The 24,607-nt window shown below is 40.1% G+C and overlaps 1 protein-coding gene across 1 annotated transcript in view; it reads right to left on the bottom strand.

Annotated features, from left to right (window-relative positions):
- STARD9 (StAR related lipid transfer domain containing 9) overlaps window positions 1-23,676 on the bottom strand; it is a 105,609-nt gene extending 81,933 nt beyond the window's left edge. The window contains exons 1-3 of the mRNA XM_056851284.1: window positions 23,604-23,676; window positions 18,534-18,603; window positions 12,024-12,140 (exon numbers count right to left, since the gene is read on the bottom strand). Of these exons, the coding sequence (XP_056707262.1) occupies window positions 12,024-12,140; window positions 18,534-18,603; window positions 23,604-23,650 (234 nt within the window). The 5' untranslated portion in view covers window positions 23,651-23,676. The remainder of the gene's footprint in view (window positions 1-12,023; window positions 12,141-18,533; window positions 18,604-23,603) is intronic.
- Window positions 23,677-24,607: the final 931 nt, after the last annotated feature.

Raw genomic sequence — 24,607 nt, 5'->3', positions numbered from 1 at the left:
ACAATGACAAAAACTACTTAGTAGCCTTCATAGAAAGAGTGTGGAGAATGGGGTTCTGTCTTATCAAAAGATAAAAGATTAATGCAGGAAGGAAGAGCCAATGTAAAAGCTTTGTTTCAATGATACAAGGTCTTTTCTGCATATGAACTCTCACCAGGAATACCAAATTAATCCCAGTTGAAGGCTTTCTGTGTGCAAAGAAAGCAGCCACCAGAACACAGGGAACCCTATTATGCGCATTAATTGAGTAAGAAACTTCTGCTATGACACTAGGTTTAAGCAACATTACCCTATTCAGACTGAAAAGAAAGAGTAGGACTGTGGTCATTCTGTAGCATTTTCTCTCTCCTGTAAATAGATGACTGGCTACACTACCAGGAATCCCAGCCAATCCTCCTCAGTTCTTTACTCAATTAAACAGGAAGTAGTGAAACAGAATAGAACTCTTGTTATCCTAACAGATATATAATCTTATTGGCTATGTGGCTAGAGCAAGAGTGTGACAGTCCGAAATAATTTCCTGCTGGCTCTCTACTACATAATTTCAATTTGACCTAGGGCTCAGCAATTCATATCTCTGCAAGTATGCTAACCAATTGTAAACAAGGAAACATTTTGTCTGTCTCATCTCTCTTCATAGGTTTTCCTGGCAAGGCCTAGGCAGACAGCTGTAGCTGTGCTAGTCACAGAAGAAGAAAAAGGCTGACTTTTAAAGCATATTATTAATCAATTTTATTTCTGCAGTGCCTCCTTCATAAAGCAGAATGGGAAAGTATCACAAGTATTAAAAATGATAAATCAGGTAAAAATATGAAATAGAAGGTATAAGTATTTTCAGTATGTTTCAGAGAATAAGAAACAAATAAGAAAATAAAATATAATGGCAGTTGCCATAGTCCAGTGAATAGTTATGCACATTTAAATTTAACTTATTGGATAGAACATACATGTAACTGGCACTGTTGTCCACTACTGCTACATCTAAAGACAAAGTGTTTAAACTCATCTGATAACTGCCTTCTATTTTGCATCTCAGCCTAAAAGGATAATTTAAATTTGTTTGTATACAAAGGGATCATTACAGATGAACTGTTAATAGCTGTTCCCCACACCCCACTAATTTCCGTCTTAGAGTGGAAGCACCTCTGGTGGCAAATGCTGCTAAAAGCAGAAGGCTCACTACTTTTGTGTAGGTCTGAAAATGTGTTTCACATGTAAGCATTAAATTATGGTATGGGATTTGACTATGGAAACAAAAACTCAGGACATCCAAATCATCACCCCAGTGATTCCAGCAGACATGTCTGAGAAATAGCCAAGACAGCACCCTTACCACTACCAGCAACACTGTTACCAGAAGTTTCCTATTGCTGTGCGGCAAAGTGGTTCTCCTTGCACTGAAAATATTAATATTATCTGTATTTATGCAAAAAGAAGACAACCATGAATGTAAGCTAACACTAAAAAACACATAGGTTGTTATATTATTGGATATAACTGTAACTTGTATATGAAGGTAAGATGACACCCCCTCTTTTTTTGAAAGCACACTTGGAAAAAAGCCCAGTAACTTGGACTTGAGTAAATATAGTATACCACAACAAAGGCAGTGGTGTTATCCCTGGCTGCAAAAAGGAGAAGCAAGACTTAAGAGTAACTGGGGGGGGAAAGGTCTTTCTGCTTCAGGCAGAAGACAGAGCTCCCTCCCTGAAGAATTCCCTTGTCTAGGATATGCTAAAAACTGTTACAGACATACTGCACAGACACACTGCAAGTTATTCAAATTGTACTTATAAAGAGTGTGCACACTTTATGCTGAAGGCCACTATATGCAATTTAGGATGACAAATTTACTGCCAAGAACTACTGACAACCTTCAAGCTACGAAGTAGGTTATAGAATGTGAGAGATTTCTATTAGCTACTTCAATTATAAAGGCCCCTACTATTAAACTCCAGTCTGTTGTTCTTATGAAATAAAGCAACATTATAGAGAAAAGTAATCTTAGTTCCTCCCTTCAAGGACTCTGAACAACAGTTTTCCAGTTTTTAGGGAAGTGGAGGATCTACTAGGAATTTAATTATCACCTGATGCTTAAAGATTCAATGGCATGGCTGTTTCACCCACCATCACCCCTCCAATGACTTTGGGTCTTTACATTGATTATGCATGCCGTTTATGACTGTCAGAGGTCACCTTGATCTCTCCCTGTGTTTTGCCCTCATTTTCAGAGGCCTGTTTTATCTCGAATTTGAAAACACGGACAAAATGCAGGGAAAGACAGGGGGAGAGTGAGGAGACCTCTGATGGTCAGAAAGGGCATGCATAATCAACACAAAGACCCGAAGTCATCAGAGGGGTGACAGTGAGTGAAACAGCCATGCATAAAAGACCAATGTGCCTCAATACAAAAATGTATAAACAAAGCTTGTAAATCTCCCTCTCCTTCCTCTCATCACAGATCGTTCAATACAAAGAAGAAAGGAATTTCGAACCAAGTTCTCTGTCATCATCAAAAAGCTGCTTTAGTACATCAACAATATCTTCTTGTTGGTTTGGAGGTATTCCCTTCGATAAATTAGTAGATAGTACTTTCATACAGTTGAAAAGACACATATTGCCCTATCTACTGTAATCAGGGAATAAATGTATGCAAATTACACATAGTAGGATGTGAAAACAATCATGACATTGTATTATGCAAAGTGAAATACAGACAGAGCCTGTGAGTCTACAGATAGCCTGCCAAGCTACAAAATGGAAATACATAAGAAAGCATAATTTTTACAGTCTCTGAAACATTGTTCAGTGAAACACTGTTCAGTGAAGCATAATTTTTAGTCTCTGAAACATTGTACTGATAGTTGCAATATATGGCAGTTCTTTAAAATCTTGTATGTTCCAAATCTAAGAAGCATTAGACAGCAGACCAAAAATGTCTAAAAGCAGATAATTTAGGATGTTTAGATATTGTATTATGCCACATAAATAATCCATATTCTGAAGATTCTAATACAATTGTTCTTAACTTGAAATAACAAGCAAACAAACAGATGTGTGTTTTCAAGCACTAGTAAATGATAGTTTTATTAAAATTATACTTAATGATCAGAAGACAGAAATACTGAGACTTGGAGCTGAAGGAAAAAAATATATAAAATGGAAGATAAAAGGTGTCAAACCACCTGTTCCAACATTCTGAATGTGCTGTTATCTCTAATAATTTGCAAAGAAGTGCCTAAAAATAAAATATAGCAGCCATAATTTTATGAAATTAATCTCCTATCCTGGTAGTTGATATACCCTGCCACAACAAAACAAATTAATTTGTGAACAGCATATTAACTGAACCTGAACCTTGTGAATGGTCCATTAACTGAAATATGGGGGAGATTCCCAAATGAAAATTAAAGCACTTTCACATGCACATTGTATTTAGAGAAACAGATTCCCCAAGTTCCAGTCTTGTTATTCTGCAGTAATTACAGGTTCTGCTCCAGTTGTCTTCCAAATAACAACAGAAACTTTTAGGATATCAGTAAGTGTTTTTGTGCAAAAAAAAGTTTTATTTCTTTGAAATTTATGAACCAGCTACCCAGAAAAAAATGCAATTTTATTGTTGCTGCCTTTTAAAGAAACACAACAGAAGAACAGCATTTCCTGGCAACTTAAACATACACACATCCCTTGGCTCTTTATGGCTAAAATCCGCACAAAGGACCTTCTTTGAAAGGATTTCTAATTTTTGTTTTAATTGTGATCTTCTGCAAAACAAAACAACAACAGAAGCCCTTGAGGGTTTCTAGTTCTTTAGGTGCTAAATAAATAAATGAGGGAGGTGATGCACAGATGAGGTTAAATGAAGCAGGTAATTTTATTTCTGTTTTTACTTATTTTTCACATATATTCCAGCTACAAAAGTTTAGAAGAAGCATCAAATCTGACATTGGGTTGGATTCAGAAGGCAGTGATAGTTGTGGATCTTCTCCACTTTCTCTTCCCCCTGGCAGCCATTTCTGACCCTGGGAAAACTGAGTCCTGGGGTCACAGGTAAGGTTGCCAGATCTCCCGGAACTACAACTGATCATCCAACTACAGAGATCAGTCCCCCTGGAGGAAACAGCTGCTTTGGAGGGTGGACTCTACAGCATTATACCCAGCTGAGGTCCCTCCTCTCCCCAAAGCCCGTCCTCCCCAGGCTCCACCCCCAGATATCCAAGAATTTCCCATACTGGAGTTGGCAATCCTAGTCAGAGGACCTGCATGCAGTAATAGCCATGTGAGTCCATGTGCTGCAGTGAGGAAGGGGGCAAAATCACCCTTCCTTTCTCTTCCACCAGCTGAACTCAGCTGGCAGTAGGTGGTGAAGTCATTCTTTCCTCCTCCCTTCGGTCCACTGGCTTGCATGATTATTACTCCACATGGGTCCTGTGACCCCAGGAATAAATTTTCTGAGAAATCAGAAGCTGCTTCTGGGAAGAAAAGAAAGCACAGAAGACCCACAATGTCTGTGCAAGCATATACCCGGACCCAGCCCACTATTAGTTCTAGTAATGCAGGACTTGTTTGAAGTACCTAAAAAATGTTTGGCAATGGAGGATTTTATAAATCTCTGTGATTTTTGACCTGGTCTTAGTTTTGAGATATTTTGTTTTAAACCCACAAGTGACAAGCATATGGAAGTCAGGCAGAGCAGTTTCTACATGAGGCAAAACATTTTGATGCATTATTTACATTAAACTTAAGCAGTTTAAAACCTGTCTGTTTAATCTTTTCTGGATGGACAATAGCTCCCCAGAATAATTTAAAAAGCTGTTATTTCATATTCTTCTTTCTTTGAATTAACACAATTCACATAGCAAAGCATGTATGATACGTTTAAGTCACAAAAACCATCTCTAAATCAGAAATTTAATCAGGTGGGAATCCCTTTGAATGTGAGGAGTGACCCTTTCCAATCAGGAGTGATCCTTTCCAAAAAAGTATCACATATATAAGTACAGCAACAAAAAATTCTGGATATGGAAAAATGGCTACTATAAATTAGGCTTTTATGAGGTTTAGCATGCAAATTTTGACATGTCTAGAACATACTAAACCCAAACATCTGTTAAAGAGCTGCAAAAAACAATAATGTTAAACTAGATTGCAATTGCTTTTCCATTATTCAAGATAAGCATAGATACACCCAACAATCTTTCTGTAGTTGTTATAAACTGGCACTATTTGTCTTTTGAATAGAACCCTCAACTGGTAGAAAACTTAAAGGACTACAAGACAGAATTTAAACTCAAACCAATACTTTTCATATGTAACCATTACCATTTATGACAAATTGTACAAATGTAGTGATTGACCACAACTAAATTAATTTTCTTCAATAAATCAGGTATTTAAGAAGCCAATGTAGTAATCTGGCTAACAGGATTATAGGGTGCTAGGAAACTTAAAGAGAAGGAAAGAAACAATGTTTTAGTACAAGAATATTTAAGACAATAATTGTTAAGGTCTAAGAAAAGGATAAATGCTATAAATGGCACTAATCCTACCTCCCCACTCAAAAAGGTCATTACAGAATATACCACTAGTCCTATCTGGTATTTATTTAGTGACTTAAAGAGAAAGAGCAAGAATCTTAATTCAGAAGGAAACAAAAAGGAAAGGTGTCTAATCAACGCAACATGGTAATCAGGCACTTTTAAAATCCTACAGAGAATGACCATCACAACGTTTCTTTCCCTTATCTCACTGGGTCCTACTTCCTTTAACTCTTCTTTATATTAGTGCCTATTCACGAGACTGCTCTCTTCTCCCTCAAACTTGTTTAGAATTTTTTATTTCCATCACACATTTCCTGGGATGGCTCCAGGTCACCCAGCAAGATTCATAGCACAGTGGGAATTTGAGTCTGAGTCTCCCAGACCCTCGTCCAACACACTAACTACTACAGCACACTGCCTCTCCCTTGGACTTCATTTGCCTTTACGCCCCTGGGTCTTCTTTCTAATTCCCACTCCGCATTGTCTGCCAAAAGTGGAAGAGTTCTCTCAGCCTTTAGATCTGGCCTGAAATTATTTTTCTCATCTGACTTGCAATTCCCCTCAGTAAGAATGTACTGTGTGTCAAAAGTCTTAACTGCTGACAAATTTATCAGACTTTTTGAGGATCTAAATGGTAACTTCGCTGAAACAGTTCAGAAGCTTGGAGAACTAGGCCTCAGAGTGCAATTTTCCCCATTTCCTCTCCCTCCTTCAGCAAGGAACCCAGCCCCATAGTTTACTACCGAGCTCAGATGATTCATGAGGACAGGGAGACATCCTGAGCAATGCTGGAGGAAACCTCACATAGAATCTGGCAATGCACACTATGCAGCCCACTGGAAGGCTTACAGGGTGGTGGTATAGTGGCATCAGCAAAGAAATCTTTACTTCTCTGCTGCCGTTGCATGGGCTGAATTACGTCTAGCATGACTTTGTATGGTGATCCTGACTAACAACTCCAAAGCTGGGATCCCAGATTGATAGTGATTTAGCTATTACCTGTGATATTTTATACAAACTGTAAAGTTTTAGCTCTATTCTGAGAACCTTATATGTAACTCCTGTAAAGGAACCCCCTGTGGTGTTCTGAGGTGACATGCCTCCTTACCTTCCTTAGCATTTCCTACTTATTTTCACTGCCACCAAAGGCTCTTGACTTAGAATTCTTAGCTGGACCCAAACAACAGGATAACAGTCATAATTGGTAGAATGAGAGAATGGTCAGCACATAGGGGAGCTCTGAGGTAAAAGGGGATCCTTTACTCTAATAAGAGGGTTTTCTACTTAAACTTAAATAGAGTTTATTTAGAAGTAAAACAGTGTAACAGTTTCAGTATGGTTCATAAGTGTAATGGTTATAGATAGGTATAGTTCTTCTTTCTCTAAAGTTCCTTACATAGACACAGCCACAAAAGCTTATTTTCTCACTTTCACGCTCTCCCACCAAACCAGTCAACTTCACTCACTAGGGCATAGCTGTCATTCAATCATAATACAATTCAATCACAAATCCAACCCCTCTCTTTCTCTAGAGGCCTCCCTTTTATGCCACAGCAGATACACACATAAAACCCCATATTAAAACATAGAAATAAAACACACACACAATATTTACCTATCAAAATACCAAGCAAAAGTCTCTCAGATCAAATCTGGCTCAGTACTGGGGGGGGGGTTGCAGTGGGGACGGCACAGCCATGCCACCTCCTGAGCAGCTTGCAGGCCCGGCAACACAAGCCAAAAATCTCAATTTCCAAAAACCCTGCGAAACTGCTCCATTAAATTTCAGCCCACTCTTTTTGCAGGTGCAAGTTCACACCTGCAAAAGGAGGCGTTCCCGGGGCGAAAGGGCTCAGGGAGTTGACTAAAGTCAGCCCTGCCCCCAGGAATGCGCCCTTTGGTGCCCACATGAGCCATTGTGCTGGAAAATTGCTGTTGCGGCAGCTGCACCAGCGCCCACACGTGGCGCTCCCACGCAGCTCCCTAGCACCAGTGTAAGTGGCCCTGTGCTGGCGTTAGTGTTCATTTAGCTGGTGCAAGTGGTACGCCGGCTTCTAATGCCATTTGCCCCCCCTTCAGGATTGCTCTGCCCATTATTCCAGAGACTCTCTGGTATCAAGAGATGCTTTTAGGATTCTGCCAGTAATTTGAGCTTGGTAAATATTTTGGTTTCTAACAAGCTAACTTTTAAATTTTGCATTTTTAAATGTTTTATGGTGAGCCACCTTGGGTCTTTGTCATAAATCAACAAATACAAATGTAAAAGGCAACGACTAAGAGAGACCCAAAAAAGTCAATGATAGGTGACCACTAGATTTCAAGCTATTACACATTTCCTACTTAAATATCACTGTAGATGGCCAAATCTTCAAAAGTACTGCTAGATACATCCCACGACTTAACTGAAGCTAATAGAGACTATGTTAGAAAGGTAGTTTGAGTTGCTACTTTTACTGAGATACAGTTTAAAAGCAAACTGAACCTTTGGAAGAATTTTTGTTACTCACAGCATCTCCTCTTGAAACAGAATTCATGCTTTATACTTATTGATTCAGAGTTAACGTTTCTGGAGGGGGAAGAAAACTTGCTAATGCCAAAAAGTGACCTTATTCCTCTAAAATCCAAGGCTTTTAAATGCCGATTGAATGCAGCAGCTGTGTTGCTGGCAGAAGAGATGCAACATAACTAAAATGCTCATGGTGATTTCCCTGTACTGCAGTCCATTATATACTGATCCAAATATTACACAAAACCCCTTTTCTTATAGCTTGCTCTCTCTTTTGTTTCTCTCTAGATTGGGGAAACAATGATAGCAGTTATATGCTCACAGCTTTGTAACTATTGCATGATAAAAATACCATTTATATCCACAGTTCTTTCTTTCATTTCTTCCCAAATATGTATTTTAAAAGCAAATTTTAATTTGCTTTAAATTTAAAGATGCTGAAGCCTTTGCAGCTGTCGTCTCAGTAGGGAGCCCCAGTCAAACTGGTCCCTGATTGATGTTGGAGGCAGTAAAAGCTTATTATCTACCTGTAATCAAGAGAGCATTTTACTGGTGTGCTTCTGTGAGCTTCAGCAGTTCCCACAGAGCCCTTAATGCTGGAGATTAAATTTAAAGCAAATTTTCTAATTGATACCACAGAGCATCTGTATGTGACACATTCGTTGGACTTCGTTTTTCCTAGGGAGTGCAATCGATTTATTGATTCTTGCCTGGAATAACTTGAAACCAGCTCTATTTGAATCAGCTCTGGAGTCAACACACAATGCAGATTTTAATAGGACTTTACATCACATCCTGTGGTTGCCAGGCAATGAACAAGAGATGGGTCAGGGCGGGGCTCACCCAGGTGATGCGATGGTGTCACCTCTGGGAAAAACCTGGAAGTGCCATCGATCATCTCCAGGAATCACTGGAAATTCAATGGTAAACCCACAGCGTTTCTGACAATTTCTAGAGAGGACTTATGTCACTTCCAAGTTTTGCTTGGAAGTGATGTCATGTTGTTGGGCCATCAGCCTTTTATTGATTTTTTTTTTTGGTAGCCCTAGTCCTAAGGCCTTCCCAAAACTCTTTATACATTTTTTAAAATTGTTTTTTAAAAATACATCCCTCTTGAAGAAGAGTTCTGGTGAACTCTAATGCTCACATACTCATTTGGTTGGTCCTAATAAAAGATATTATGGGGACTGCATTCTCAGTAGCCCATGATTATATCAAAGTCAACTGGGTAGAGTTGTAACACAAAGCCATGTTTGGAAGTGCTAAACCACCATCCCTCCTACCCTCATCTTACATGTTCAGAAATTTACACTGGATTTTTTCCCTTCCCCAATACACTTATAAGTGTCACTGCCTATATTTTATTATTGCTTTGTTGAAAAATAGTGAATTGTATCAAAAATACTTTCAGAATTACATGCACTGGTTTGCATCCAAAGCACAATTTCTGGTACTTGTGCCAAGTTAAATTTATTGTATCCCACTTATTTTTCCGTCTGCACAACCAGTGTCTGGGCACTATAATATATAGTGAGGAAAGTGCTAGGTGTTACCCAAGATTTTGTGCAAGAGGAACTGTGATACATCCATTTATGTTTCTGCTTTTGTGCATCTCTTGATTGAAGCCAGTGGGACTGAGACAATCCTCCCAAACTTTAGCAACTTCAGTGACTTCTGATTTTCTAAATCATTTTCAAAATTCTTTATAGCCAGATCATTAGTCACAAAACAAGGACTTAATGATTTTTCTAGCAAATATATAACAAAGTCCTTCATTTTAGCCTGTATCTCATTTTTAATTCCTGTTTCAAGCTCTCATAAAAATGCAGAGCAATTCATTCTGACATTTCTACAAATCTTATTTCCAAATATTACCATAAACATCTGAACAATTACTTGTTAAGTTGCACTTCTAACAGATAGCTATGTGTCAGAATATAGACATTTTAGTAAAGTATTCATACCAGAGTGACAGCACTTTAATGGAAACTTTTATTAATGTTTATAAAACTCTTTGTTTTAAAATCCCACATGCACTGACTGACTATATGCCTGGATTCAATATCCATTTCTGTCCCAAGGGTGCAAAAAGTTCTAACAAAGCTTCATAATGGAAAATAATACAAGTGCACGCAAATAATGTGATCTGTTAACCAGATGGCTTGGTGCATGGGGTGTTTCCTACTATACAATTGTACAGGAAGAGGTGGGGGTGGAAAGCGCTGTCAAGTCGCAGCCAACTTATGGCAACCCAGTAGGGTTTTCGAGGCAAAAGACTAACAGAGGTGGTTTGCCTTTGCCTGCCTCTGCATAGAAACCCTGGTGTTCTTTGGTGGTCTTCTATACAAATACTAACCAGGGCCAACCCTGCTTAGCTTCCGAGATCTGAAGCTCTACAATACAAATAACTAGTAACTTTTGGTTAATTATTGTTATTTAATATGTTTTTGTGCCTTTTAACTAGTGAAATGTTGAGAATCCATAGTGCATTTGATGATGAATGCTAAACAACAAATTACTGGACTGGATCCAAAGATGCACTGGCACAATGAAGGTACCTCTATTCATGCAAGTGTAGGCAAGCCTACTGGCAGGAGCACTATACGGCAGGTGCAAGGGACTAATTCAGGAAAGGAACAGAAAAGCCCTACTGTTCAAGAGGAGCTCCACTTGAGTCACTTCACACCTAGGCCACTATTTACTGAAGGTATACCTGAGATCTGTGCATTGCATACATATATCGTAAGTATAACTAGCACATATGAAGTTGTCTTGTCTGGACTGTTTATGTCCTACTTTTTCACTTAGGCCGATGGAGGGGCATTAGATGATAATGTTGCGTATTTCATGGGCAACATAAGATTAAAGGTTAATCTTTAGAACCACTATTCTAAACTCCAGTTACCTGTCCCAATAACCTGATGATATTGCACTGATCTTGGTTATTAAACTATTATAAAAGATACACAGTGATTTTCAAATGGTGATCCAGACACGAGGGCTCCTCAGAAGTTTATCACACGCATACCTCCCCACATACACACCAACAAGACAATCAGTGAGCAGTCATTTTCCCTAAAAGAAAGTCTGGTCTCCCTTGCAATTTGTAATGCCAAAAGAGTGCTGGTTGGACATGTCGAAGGTTACATTCTGAATTCATGCAAAACAGCAGTAAGGTCCAACAGGCAAGCCCTGTTCCCTACAAAGACTGTGTATACAACCCAGAAGATCCCTAAAACCTTTTGATGATGTTAGAGTTCAGCAGGAGAACTGCAGGTGCTCTTGGGTGGATAAGCCACTATGGAAAGTAAACATTTCAAAAATAACTGCTCTAGACTGAACTTACTGTCTTCAAGCCTATACTAGTGGTCTAGACTCCATGTGCTACCATTCCCAGTTTGGTATGAAAGACGGGACAAGTGATCACATGTCCTCAAATTCACAGCAATATCTAGAATTGGAGGCTTTTGGTGCCAATTAGAACTTGTGCAATCTTACAGTGGTCTAATATAGTTTTCACCACAAACATTCACCTTGTAGGTCAGATGCAGTAATTTCACTATTTGGCTGGCAGAAGTTCACATTTTACTGAGCACCCAATTGTAAGTGCTGATCCTGAACCGCCACAGTCCTTGCAATTAGCTCCAGACCTAAGGGTAAGCAATGATTCCTACAAGGTGAGCATCTTGCTCAAACTGGCTGGTGTCATAAAGTGATATGGAGGTGGACTAGTACATAGTTTGTAAGGCTGATTTAAACCACCTGGAAGTGCGGCCACTGTTGGAAACATCAGAGGTGGGTAGATAAGTAAGTATCACTGGTCTGATCCAGGAAAATAAATCATGTTTCTATAAATGAGGTACAGAAACTGCCAATGCTTTTATAAGCAGATCAGTTCCTCTTCACATATGTCTAAGTTTTTAAAAGTAGGAAGGAATTACAAAAAGGGGGAAAGTATTGACATGATTATCACTTACCAATTCCTGGGATGCATATTTGGGATCCTCAGGATCAACTGACCAATAGCAGTAATCAAACCCAAATGACACAACTTTCTCCCTTGTGTCCCAAAGACCTTCATACCTGTTGTCCACCTGAGGAGAAAGGAAACAGCGGAAAGAAAGATGCATTATTTGGAGCATTGACAAGAATTATTCCACAGCAAAATAGGATGTTTATGCAAGCTACAATCCTTTCTTCCCCAAAATATTCACGGAGCCAAACGTATCCTGTTTCTTATCCTATGTTATTTTTTAAAAAGAAAGAAAATACAGGGAAAGAGCTGAGATACAACTTGTACCACTCAGCGTTGTCTTATAATTTTAAGTTTAAAAAGATGCAAGGTTGTCCCAGTATTAAATCTATACATCTAGAAAACCCTCTGCAGTATTATGCACATTGTGTAAACTTTCATAAGTAGACTAAAGTGCACACTTGAGAATTCACCATTTGATCAATGTGGTATCAAGTAGCAATTTGCATATGTAAATGAACCACAGAGGAAACACTTCATACTACTTGAAACACAGTGCTTTTTAATAAAGCATGATGTGTAAACCAACCACAACCATTTTGTTAGACCTATGATAAAATTGTAGGGTAATGCTGGGAGTCACCAACTGAGACCTGTGCTAAGTAGAGGTACCATTGCTTTGAGTAGAAAGCAGTCGGCAGAAACTGTGAATACCACTATTTTTATTGGGGGGGGGGGGAAATGACATAAGCTACAAAAATTGCTCTTAAAGGAGTTCAAGAAACATTTATTTACATTGTGTAATCCATCTACTTTACGTCTCAGTGAGAAAGGTGGACTATAAATAAAGTCTGTAGAAGAATGGCATATTTTTATAAAGAATGATACACAAAAAATATTTAATGCATTTATTTTCTCAATAATGACTGGTGTGCACATTACTTTGGCCATTTCTTTTACCTCCAATAAAGGTCTACAAATATGAAAAATGTTGTTAGTCAAGTTCAGAGTTTATAGAGGGTTTTTTTTAATGTTTATGCATAACATTTTGATAGCAGAAAGTCAGCCACTCATTATCTTTGAAATTTATTCTGAAATGGCTGGAATTGAACTCAAAAGGCCAGTCAATCAGAATCATGGGAGGTAACAGAAAAGGCTCCTATAAACAATTACAAACATATCACCTACTTACAGCACAAAGCCCTGTCTATCTATTGTCCATGTGCTATCAAGAGTTTTGAGCATCTAGTCTTAATAATTAAGTGGCTTTAAAAAAGTATATAGCATCCACATTTTAAGAACATAAGAAAAGACAAGCTGGATCAGACCAAGGCCCATCAAGTCCAGCAGTCTGTTCACCCAGTGGCCAACCAGGTGTCTCTAGGAAGCCCACAAACAAGACAACTGCAGCAGCATTAAACTGCCTGTGTTCCATAGCATCTAATATATTAGGCATGCTCCTCTGATCCTGGAGACAATAGGTATGCATTATGGCCAGTATTCATTCTAACTAGCAGCCATGAACGCCTCTCTTCTCCTTGAACATGTCCACTCCCCTCTTAAAGCCTTCCAAATTGGCAGCCATCACCAAATCCTGGGGCAGGGAGTTCCACAATTTAACTATGCGTTGTGTGAAGAAATACTTCCTTTTATCTGTTTTGAATCTCTCAACCTATGAACACTGTGCAAGAGCCAATATGGTGTATTGGTTCGAGTGCCATATTGGATCTGGGAGACCCAGGTTTGAATCCCCACTCTGACATGGAAGTTTTCTGGTGACCTTGGGCCAGTCACATACTCTCAGCCTTTCCTACCTCAAAGGGTTGTTGTGAGGGTAAAAGTGAGGGGAGGAAAACAATGTCAGCTGCTTTGGAACACCATGGGGGGCAACAGGGTATAAATGAAGTAGATCAGTAAACAAATGATAATTATGGTGTGATCTCATTAAATTACTCCAGTGTAAATGAGAGACATCTTTGACTCTCCCACAAGCTCTGCATTTTTCACAAAACTGAAAAATCTACTCATAGATCATTATAAAAATGACTTGAGAAGTTTTTAGTATAAATTCATCCAAAAATTATCTACTCTACACATGCAGATAGGGAATACCTTAAAATAGTAAAGCAATAATGAGCATTAAAACACAATTTCTGAAAATAATCTATGTAACTGTCCCAGAAGTCCCAGCTCTCAGCCTGCTAACTGCCTTCTGCAGACCTGATCCCTTGAAATAAAACCCATGAGAGTACGTTAGCCATGATAAACAGAATTGAGTTGGTGTTTGTTTTAGCTACTGGTAGGACTTTAACTAGTCTTTTGATCAGGTAATTCAAAAGGATTATCTTTGAAAAGTAAGGTTTATACTGCATAATCAGTCAGAAGTAAGCCTCATTTACCTCATTGTGTTCTGCAATGACAGATTACATTTTACTGAGACTCCAACTTCTTAATAAGATCTAATATTCTACCCCTGAAGTTATACTAATGGCTCCACAGCCACATTAAATTGACAGTCTGGAAACAGAAAACCCCACCAAAGCACATTCTCTATTCAGTTCTTTTGAAATACCACCCAAAAACAGGTTGGTGTTTTGTTTTATTTTTTAAACCCACATGCCAGCTGCCAGTTCCCAACTCTTACATGAACTCCCCACCACCACCACCACCACATCCTATTGGGATGTCTTGTCCAAAATGTATTTCTTCTCTGGGTGGGTGGACGTTTCTTTCCTTGAATTCATTTTAGTTGCAATTGCCCAAAGAGCACTCTTCCCAAGACTAGGTGACTGCAGTTCTCTCACAACTCAAGCCTAACCAGAAGATTTGTATGAAGATGACTATGAACACTTGAAGCTGCCTTATACTGAGTCAGACCCTTGGTCCATCAAAGTCAGTATTGTCTACTCAGACCGGCAGTGGCTCTCCAGGGTCTCAAGGTAGAGGTCTTTCACATCACCTACTTGCCTAGTCCCTTTAACTGGAGATGCCGGGGACTGAACCTGGGACCTTCTGCATGCCAAGCAGATGCTCTACCACTGAGCCATGGTCCCTCCCCTATGACAAGAGTCCTCAGATTACCTGGAAGGTCAGAATGGTCTATAGAACATTTTGCTCTTAAAAATTCAGTTTGATGTGTACCCTGCTGTGAGGGATCCAAATAAATGGAACGTTTTCTTAACCCACAAACTCAAATGCAGCCACTGACTTGCCTCCCCTGTAACTCAAGTGGAGGTATAAATTGGGCCTGCTTAGATTACTGTCTAGGGCCCCAAGCTTCTAGTGAGTCAGGTAATTTTCTACTAAATTGCACCAATAACAGGCCTGTGAGCTACAGAAGGGGCACCTTATGAAAGCCTTCATAAAGAATACCAACCCTTGTACTAGCGCCAGTTCAGAACTGTATCCAGTCCACCCATCAGGACTGACCCAATGAGCAAATAGTGGTTTCCTGGGGGCACTGCCAATGGGAAAAATAGTGCAGAGGGAGGAATCCAGTGGGGTGCCTCAGAGCTCCATTCTGGACCTGGTATTTTTCAATATTTTTATAAATGATCTGAATGAAGGGATGGAGGGACTACTCATTAAATTTCAGATGGCGCCAAATTAGGAGAAGTGACGAGCACTCCAGAAGATAAGAGACAGAATTCAATGAGATTAGAACACAATGGGAAAGTGGGCGGATGTGAACAAGATGCAATTCAACAAGGATAAGTGCAGAGTTATTCATCTGGGAAACAAAAATGAGAAGCACGCATACTGGAAGGGGAATACACTTCTAGGTAGCAGTGTGTATGAATGAGATCTTGGGGTATGGATGGACTGTAAGCTAATTCTGAGCAGTCAGTGTGATGCAGCAGCAAAAATTACTAGTGTGGTCTTGGGATGCATACTATTCAAATTGCAAGATGCCACAGTCCTGCTGTACACTGCATTGGTCAGGCCAAACCGGGAGTACTATGTGCAGTTCTGGAGGCCTCACTTCAAAGAAGACGTGGACAAAATGGAGTGGGTGCAGAAGAGATTGACAAAGATGATCAGGGGCCTGGAGACCAAACCCTATGAGGAAAGGCTGAGGGACTTGGGAATGTTCAGTCTGAAGAAGAGAAGGTTGAGGGGGGCAGGGAGCTCTTCCCATTGGAAGAAGAGGATAGGACTCACAATAATGGGTTTAAATTACAGGTGAAAAAGTACCAGTTGAATACTAGGAATTTTTTTTTTACAGTATGAGTAGTTCAGCAATGGAATTGGCTGCCTAGTGAGGTGGTGAGCTCCCCCTCATTGGCAGTCTTCAAGCATCAGCCAAATCGACACTTGTCAGGGATGCTTTAGTCTGATCCTGCATTGAGCAGGTGGTTGGACTAGATAGATTGTATGGCCCCTTCCAACTCTATGATTCTATGAAATCTACGTAGATCTACTTAAGAAGTTGCTCCAGGAGTACATCTAATCAACAAAGGCTGTCTGTAGGTAACACATTGTGACTAGAAAAGGTATATTTTACATAACCAATATGGCTTCCATTGTAACCCAGAGGAAAGAACATTCTGATCTCCTAAAAGGAACTGAACACTAGCCACGCACACTTCTAGACTAGGTCCAACAGTGAGCCCCTCTCCGGAAAGAACATAAAAGAAAGAGGAAAACACTTATCTAGTTATTTGATCACTGCCAAGTTGCTTCCTAAGACATTTAAAATACTAATTATCTTAAGCAAGTCACCTAAAATAATCAGGCGGATATGGAGATACAAACAAAGACTAAGCAAGAAATAGAAAGCATCGTCCTGTAGAGTTCCCACAGTAATCATGGTAACTCTGTAATTCACTTATCTGCCTTCTGAGTAGTAAGATACATTGCCAACAGAAACTGGTTTTGGCCCCATTTTACTGTTTGATGAAGGGAGTACAGCAGCATTCAAAAGTCCCAATGTCTGGAAAAAACAGCTCTGTTTCCCATGCCCCATAAAGGAAGCCTCCAAGAATCTCAAGGGAAAGGATGTACAGTCTGAAGTCAATTTTAAATATACAGTGTTAACTGTAGCTCACCATATATTTGTTAAACTTCCCAGAAATTATTTGCATTAATATTAAACTCAAGTAGGGGGAGGGAAGAATAAGTTAACCGGATGTTTGGGACCATTCGCTTATCTTATGTTTACTAACAAAAGAATTATAGCCTTAACAAAATGAAGGCATGTAAAAGTACAGAGATTTAATAGCATTGCCACAAGATAAATTTTGCATGTGAGTTAACTTAAAATACTCTCAGATATTTACTCAAATTCTATAAGGAAATCAGAAGCTGTGCCAATTATTATTGTTTTCCCTTTGCATTTCCTTCCTGTTTTATTTTTAAGCTTGCTTCTGGGATATAAAAAAGTGACTTCAACAGATTTTCCGCAGTTATGAACTGCACGTTTTTTAAACACAGGAAGCACCTTACTAATACCATTTTATTTCAGGTTTTGCCATTTTTGGCCACCTATGAGCTCCAATGTCCCATATGGAACTGAAGACCTTCAAGAATATTCTGACCTATTGACCCAGAGCCTGTTGCTATCAGCCTGGTATCAGGTCTATTCTAGGGCCAAAATTCCAGAAAGGCACATGTGCACCTGATTTTTTTCCTGAGTTACTTTCTCAAAAGGTACCAAAACAGAGCCCCTCAAAAAGCTAATTACACACACCGGAGTTTTTTTAAAGGCGGAGATTTGGCTAATACTCAAAGTAGAATTCGAGGGGGGGGGGAACCATATATGCACCAGCTGCATTTCCCTTTGAAGACGTTCTTGCACCAGATCCTAAAACTGAGTTCAGTAGTGTATGGCTTGTCTCAGCAGAGGCAAGTTACACCTGCATGTCCAGGGTGCGTCCCATCGCTAGACACATAATATGAACACTGTATGGAATTACATGCAATTAAATAGAAGTCCTGACCTGGATGGCCCAGGCTAGCCTGATCTCGTCAGATCTCAGAAGCTAAGCAGGGTCAGCCCTGGTTAGTATTTGGATGGGAGACCACCAAGGAATATCAGGGTTGCTGTGCAGAGGAAGGTACTGGCAAACCACCTCTGTTAGTCTCTTGTCATGAAAACCCCAAAAGGGGTCACCATAAGTCAACTGCGACTTGACGGCACTTTACACACAATAAAAGTCCAGCTGTTCAGATCAGGAGTGATCTCTGTTTCAAGATCTCTTTGTATTTTCTGGCTGATGGTACACAGCTCATTCTCAGAACTGACAACTTCCCAATCATGCCCCATTCACAATGGTTCTATTTGTTACATATGTATCCAGTCCTTCCCCCAAGAAGCTCAGGCAATAACAACCCTGTAAGGAAGCTTATAAATAATGCTAGCTCAAACATACCCAGCAAGGTTAATGGCTGAATGACATTTTGGTTCCAGATCTCACCGCCTCTTCTCTAGAATGAGCCATCATATAGCAATCACACAAATTACTATACCAGAGGTATCAGGCTTTCAGAAGCCAAAGTTAAAAATAAACTGTACCTTTATGTTTCTAATTTTTGCTACTGTGTCTTCAGCTTCTACAATTATTCTTCTTCCTTCTGCATGCTCTCTGAAAAAATATGAAAACATAAATATTACAACGAAAATCAACATTGGCATATTTTTCCTGCATGGGATCTGCATACCACTTAAATCTTATGATTATGATCCAGATAAACGCACAGGTGCCATTAGTTTAAATTGATATATTATTAACACCCTGATTCCAATCAACAGTGAGCTCAAATTAATGTGGGGTATATTCTGCCATTCTGTGGGGCATTCTGTGGGTGCAAGGAGACCTCTGCCAACGCAAGAAGGGTCCTCCACTGGGGGTAGAACCTTGGACACCAGTGGAAAGCTCTTTGAACTGACTGAATCTACTACCCTTAGGAAAGCAGAGTTGCAGGATACAACCCCATGTTTTTATATATCACTGTGCAATAATATGTAGCCTTATTTTTGTAATAGTGAAAATTGTGTAATGCTACTATTTCCACTGCATTTTAGGGTTGTTTTTTTCTCTTAACTGTTAACAAGGGCTCCAAAACTGTAGTCTTTATCCCATCCATGTCTAGCATTATGGAATTATCAAAGCTAATATGTACTGTAACTTTTACATAAATCATATCTTTGTTAACTAGACAGGCCTGGAAACTATCAAAGTCATTGTTTGCAAGATTCAAACTATCTGAACAGAATGGCAATTTACTGCATATGAATGATATATTTGATGACAGACCAGTTGTATTAATAGCATTTTCCTATTTACAATTTGAATTTGAAACAATTTGATCTCTATTACCTTCCTTAATACTCAAGAATAATCAAGCACAGACAATCTACTTTTTAGTGTTTAATGTGAAGGGCGATTGAGCATGGCTCTGTCATTGGAATACAACTGGCTCCTTTCTGACTAACAGAGGAAAACATTGGAAAACATCTTGGTTGCAGCAGACTCTCTTTTGCTTGATGAAGGAGACAAGGAATAGAAAGTCTTGAATAATTTCAATAATTTCAATTTCCTCACTGTCAACCTTAAAATTGAGTAATTCTCCAGTAGTCATTATTTTTGTCTTCTTGATGTTTAGCTGTAGTCCTGCTTTGGCACTTTCTCCTTTAACTTTCATCAGTAGTTGTTTCAAGTATTCAATATTTTCTGCCAGTAATGTGGTATCATTGGCATATCTCAAATTATTAATTTTTCTCCCCCCAATTTTCTCTCCTCCTTCATCTAAATCTAATTCAACTTTCCTTATCATATGTTCTGCATACAGATTGAAGAGACAGGGAAATAAAATACATCCTTGTTTGACACTTTTGTCAATTAGAAACCATTTTTTCCATATTCTGTCCTAACAGTAGCCTCTTGTCCAAAGTATAGGTTGCACATCAAAACAATCAGATGCTGTGGCACACCCATTTCCTTTAAAACCAGCCATAGCTTTTCATGATCCACACAGTCAAAAACCTTGCTGTAATCTATGAAACACAGCTGATGTTCCTCTGATATTATCTTGTATGCTCCAGTAACCAATGTAAATTTGAAATTGTATCTCTAGTGCCTCTTCCTTTTCTGAATCAAGGTTGAACATCAGGCATTTTTCATTCCATATATGGTAACAGTCTTCATTGTAAGATTCTGAGCATCACTTTACTCGTATGAGAAATTAATTACAGTTTCTATTAATGTACCTTGGACACACTTTAGGCTGACCCCCCCCCCCTGTCAATTTTGACTGATCTGGGATCTTTGCACTCATCTTTCACCCACAAGAGAAGGAATCCAGCATTTGTAAATGCTTCATATACTGTTCCCAGTCAGCCATTCCCACATACCAAAGCTTAAGGTGCAAAGCCTCACCTATAAAAGTTATAAGATGGCTACGTAGCATAGGCCCTGACCTGGATGGCCCAGGCTAGCCTGATCTCGTCAGATCTCAGAAGCTAAGCAGGGTCGGCCCTGGTTAGTATTTGGATGGGAGACCACCAAGGAATACCAGGGCTGCTGTGCAGAGGAAGGCACTGGTAAACCACCTCTGTTAGTCTCTTGCCATGAAAACCCCCCAAAAGGGGTCGCCATAAGTCAGCTGTGACTTGACGGCACTTTACACACACACACACGTAGCATAGGGCGCCATCTTATATCTGTAAATTATCATTTAGAATTTTATAATATTAGATAGAAATTATGTTTTAAATGTATGTAATGTCTATACTATATGTATTGACTATTGGAAGCCACTCTGGGCCAGCTTTGCTGGGAAAGGTCCGGGGTAGAAAAAAAAATGAATAAACATCTCTCCTCAGTTCCCCCAATCCAATGCTCCTCCTACTTGCTCTATTCCAGTCCCACCTATGCAGGCCCCTCCTATCACCTGTAGTAGGAAAATGGAATCTTCATGTTCAGAGACAATATACCTGTGAATACTAATAGCTGGGGTCATCAGGACACCCTTACTCTCATATCCTACTTGTAGGCTTCCCAGAGTTATTTGGCTTGTCTCCTGCACAGGTTCTGGCTCATAGCCTTTTTTTTAAAAAAAAACCCTTTAAAAAACAGTAATCACAACTGCACACATAGTGATTTTTAGTTTTTAAAAAGCTCAGCTGCCTCTCATCTTTGGAAGACCAACTACAAACATATTTGGCAAAACTCCCAATACTTTTTTGTAAAACTGACAAATGTGAAGCCCTCCAAAAAACTGCACTACTGTCAGAAGTATCCCTCATATTCTCAAGCGCAGTAGCTTCAGCTAGTGAGCGAGCTGTGGTCTTTTCTAGGCAAAAATAAAATATCTTACCACAGTGATACAAGCCCTGGTAACATCTAGATTAGACTGCTGCAGTGAGCATTACGTGGGGCTATCCTTAAAGAGTCTGGAAGATACAAATATTGCAGACAGTTGCAGCCAGAATTCTGGCTGGAGTGGGTCAGACAGACCATATACTTCCTATTCCACCTACAATGGTTCCATGTTTGCTTCTGGGCTCAATTCAAGCTCCTGGTATTGACCTTTAAAGCCCAATATGGGCCAGCATATCTCAAGGACTACCTAGTACCATATAAACCTACCTGACCACTACAGTCATCCTCACAGGTCATGCTTCGGGTGTCCCTGCCATTTGAGGCCAGACAGATGGCAACCCAAGAAAGTGCCTTCTTCTGCTGTGGCACTAAAGTTATAAAATTCCTTCCCCAGGGAGATTGTCCCTTTTTATCACTCTCTTCTGTCAGCGGGTAAAGACTTCTCTGTTTTGTCAGTCATTCTCTCACTGATTCTCACTGACTCTTCCTCCCATTCATACGTTTGTTTATTTATTTATTTTGATTTTTACCCCGCCATTCAATCCCCAGCGAAGGGGATTGTTTTGTTTTAATGTATATTTATTTGTGTTTTAATCTTATTTTAAGTGTTTTTAATGTTTACCATGTTGGGAAACCTTAAATTGTAAAAGAAACTTTAAAATGTTAAAATATAATAACAAATAATGCAGACATACTTGTATCCACACAAACTAAATTTCCCTCCTTCACTCACACATATCCACCTGCAGGATTTCATGCTCTACACATTTTTTATTATTTCACAGGTTGAGCAACTATTCTGAAATCATTTTACCTACAACATGAATATTTGTTTATTTATAAAAGGTGAGTGGAAGAATCCATGACAGAACCAGGCCTTTAAAAAATTAAGGAAGTTATCCCAACAAATGAAGACCGTGACAGGGAACATATTGAAATTTTTAGTCTCATTACTCTTGTGCTATTCTTTTTTTCCTCCAGAGGAGGAGTTATATTACTAGTCGCTAGATTTTGCGCAGTTCTACTTTTCCACTCTTTCCCATCCTCCCCAGACTTTCACAGTACACATGGTTTTAATTATCTATTGCTCACACAGTGCTCTCTCCAGTATTTGTGAGAACTGACTCTACAGTTCTGTAAATGTTCAGGGATACAGATCACATGTGATATTAATGAGCACCTAAATTCAGCCCCAAAATTCTTCATTGGCCTTACTGAAAATAAGAATAGGGGAGCATGTGATTATTACCCAGTGGCAAAACTAATCTAGGTATTTCACAGTGGGTAGCCGTGTTAGTCTGTCTGCAGTAGTAGAAAAGAGCAAGAGTCCAGTAGCACCTTAAAGACTAACAAAAATATTTTCTGGCAGGGTATGAGCTTTCGTGAGCCACAGCTCACTTCTTCAGAAAGCTCATACCCTGCCAGAAAATATTTTTGTTAGTCTTTAAGGTGCTACTGGACTCTTGCTCTTTTCTACTAACCTAGGTATGTCCATGATAAAATATGAGTTTAAAAACAGGGTGGGGGGGATATCTATTACTGGGTACAAGAAGCACACAACTGCATCCTGCCTGTTTTATTTGTCTTTTCCATTGATTACATACACACAAAACTAACAAAGCACGATTGGTAAGTCTTGGCAAAGAGCATTTATCCAATAGTATAAATAGCATAGCATAAATATAGTATAAATCAAAGCCAGCAAAGGTAGTAAGATCCACTGAATTCACTTCTGAGTATACTAGAATAAAAATAGCCCATCAGTTATGTCACACTCTTTAAAGACTGTTCTCACCATTGCAACAGCCCAGCACCCTCCACCCACTTTTAATCTATGCCCCATCTTTATTTTCACCACGCATTGCAACTCAACTCAAGCGTGAAATACTTTATGGAACATCCCACAGCACTGGGCCAGGAAAAGCAATATAGACCACACCACCACAGAACAGGATCTCGAGCACAGTCTCTTGTTGCCACCACAATCGGCCACTCGTTCCCTTTGGGTTTCCAAGACCGCCCCCCCCCCTCCGTCCCCACCTGCTGGCACCGCAGCCGGCACATGGGCAGCAGCGCACAGCTAAACACAACTTTGACGAGAAAACATAACGGTCGCACACGCCCGAGCACGGCACCCTGATGATGCAAACTACTGCATGCACAGAAAAAGCATGCTCTTCACCGTTTCTGCACACATGCATATATATATATACACACACGTCTCTTCTCCCCCCCCCATTTCCCCACAACCACCGCCCCACCTTTTGCTCAGAGGCCGGACCCGCACCGCCACTTTGACATTCGCCATATCCCGTCCCAGCGGCAGGAAAAGGCTCCGCCGCCGCCTGAGCGCAAACTCCACATCACATCTCCCACCCTCAGCAGCAGCTGCAACTTCATGAGCGTCACTCGGGCTCGGCTTACACAGAGCCCCGGGCGGAGGGAAAGCGGCCCAACCCCGCCCAGCTAGCTGCCTCCGAGGGAAGGGCCGGCCGGGGAAGAAAAAGGAAATGAGGAGGGGCTCTCTTGTTTCCCCGTCCTCGGAGGCGCTGTTTTGTTCCATGGCGCCGAGGGCTGCCTAAACCTCCGTCGCCGAAGCGCGAGAGTTTTCCGCAGCTGACTTCAAACCCACGCTGGGAGTTCTATAATAATTTACGCCGAGCGGGCATTTCAGTCCAATCCAGCACGCGCACTTTAGAAGCCTCCTGGCTTCTCATCCAAACACTTGTGTTTAGCGTGCATACAGAGCACGGGCGGACTGATTTAAAGCAAGCACGCACATCGCCATTGACGAAGAGACCAGGCTTTCAGTAAGACGCAACTAATTTGTGTTGGCTTGAAGACGTGTCTTGCTGGCGCAGTTTGGTATTCTTTAAGAGTCCCAGCAACGAGCATCATGGGTTCATTGGTCAGCAGTGACCTGGACAATGGTGATCCACCTACTCTTAGGGCACTTTCACACAGCCCAAATAATGCACTTTCAATCCACCTTCAATGAACCTTAACGATCGTTTGCAACTGGATTTTGCCAGTTCACACAGTAAAATCCACCTTCAAAGTGCATTGAAAGTGGATTGAAAGTGCATTATTTGGGCTGTGTGAAATACAACTGTGTGTTAATTTCCCACTTGTTGCAGTATGCAACAAGTATCTGCCTTTATTTGTCACCCTATTTAGTGTTCACATCTGCTGGAATTTGTGGCCCACTCTTTAATACTGGTGGAATACTTCTCTTGCCTGTAGGCCCATGATAGTGTTTCCACCT

Source organism: Euleptes europaea, chromosome 6 (assembly GCF_029931775.1).
Source record: "Euleptes europaea isolate rEulEur1 chromosome 6, rEulEur1.hap1, whole genome shotgun sequence".
Taxonomy (NCBI): Eukaryota; Metazoa; Chordata; class Lepidosauria; order Squamata; family Sphaerodactylidae; genus Euleptes; species Euleptes europaea.
This window is presented reverse-complemented; position numbering and strand designations above follow the sequence as displayed.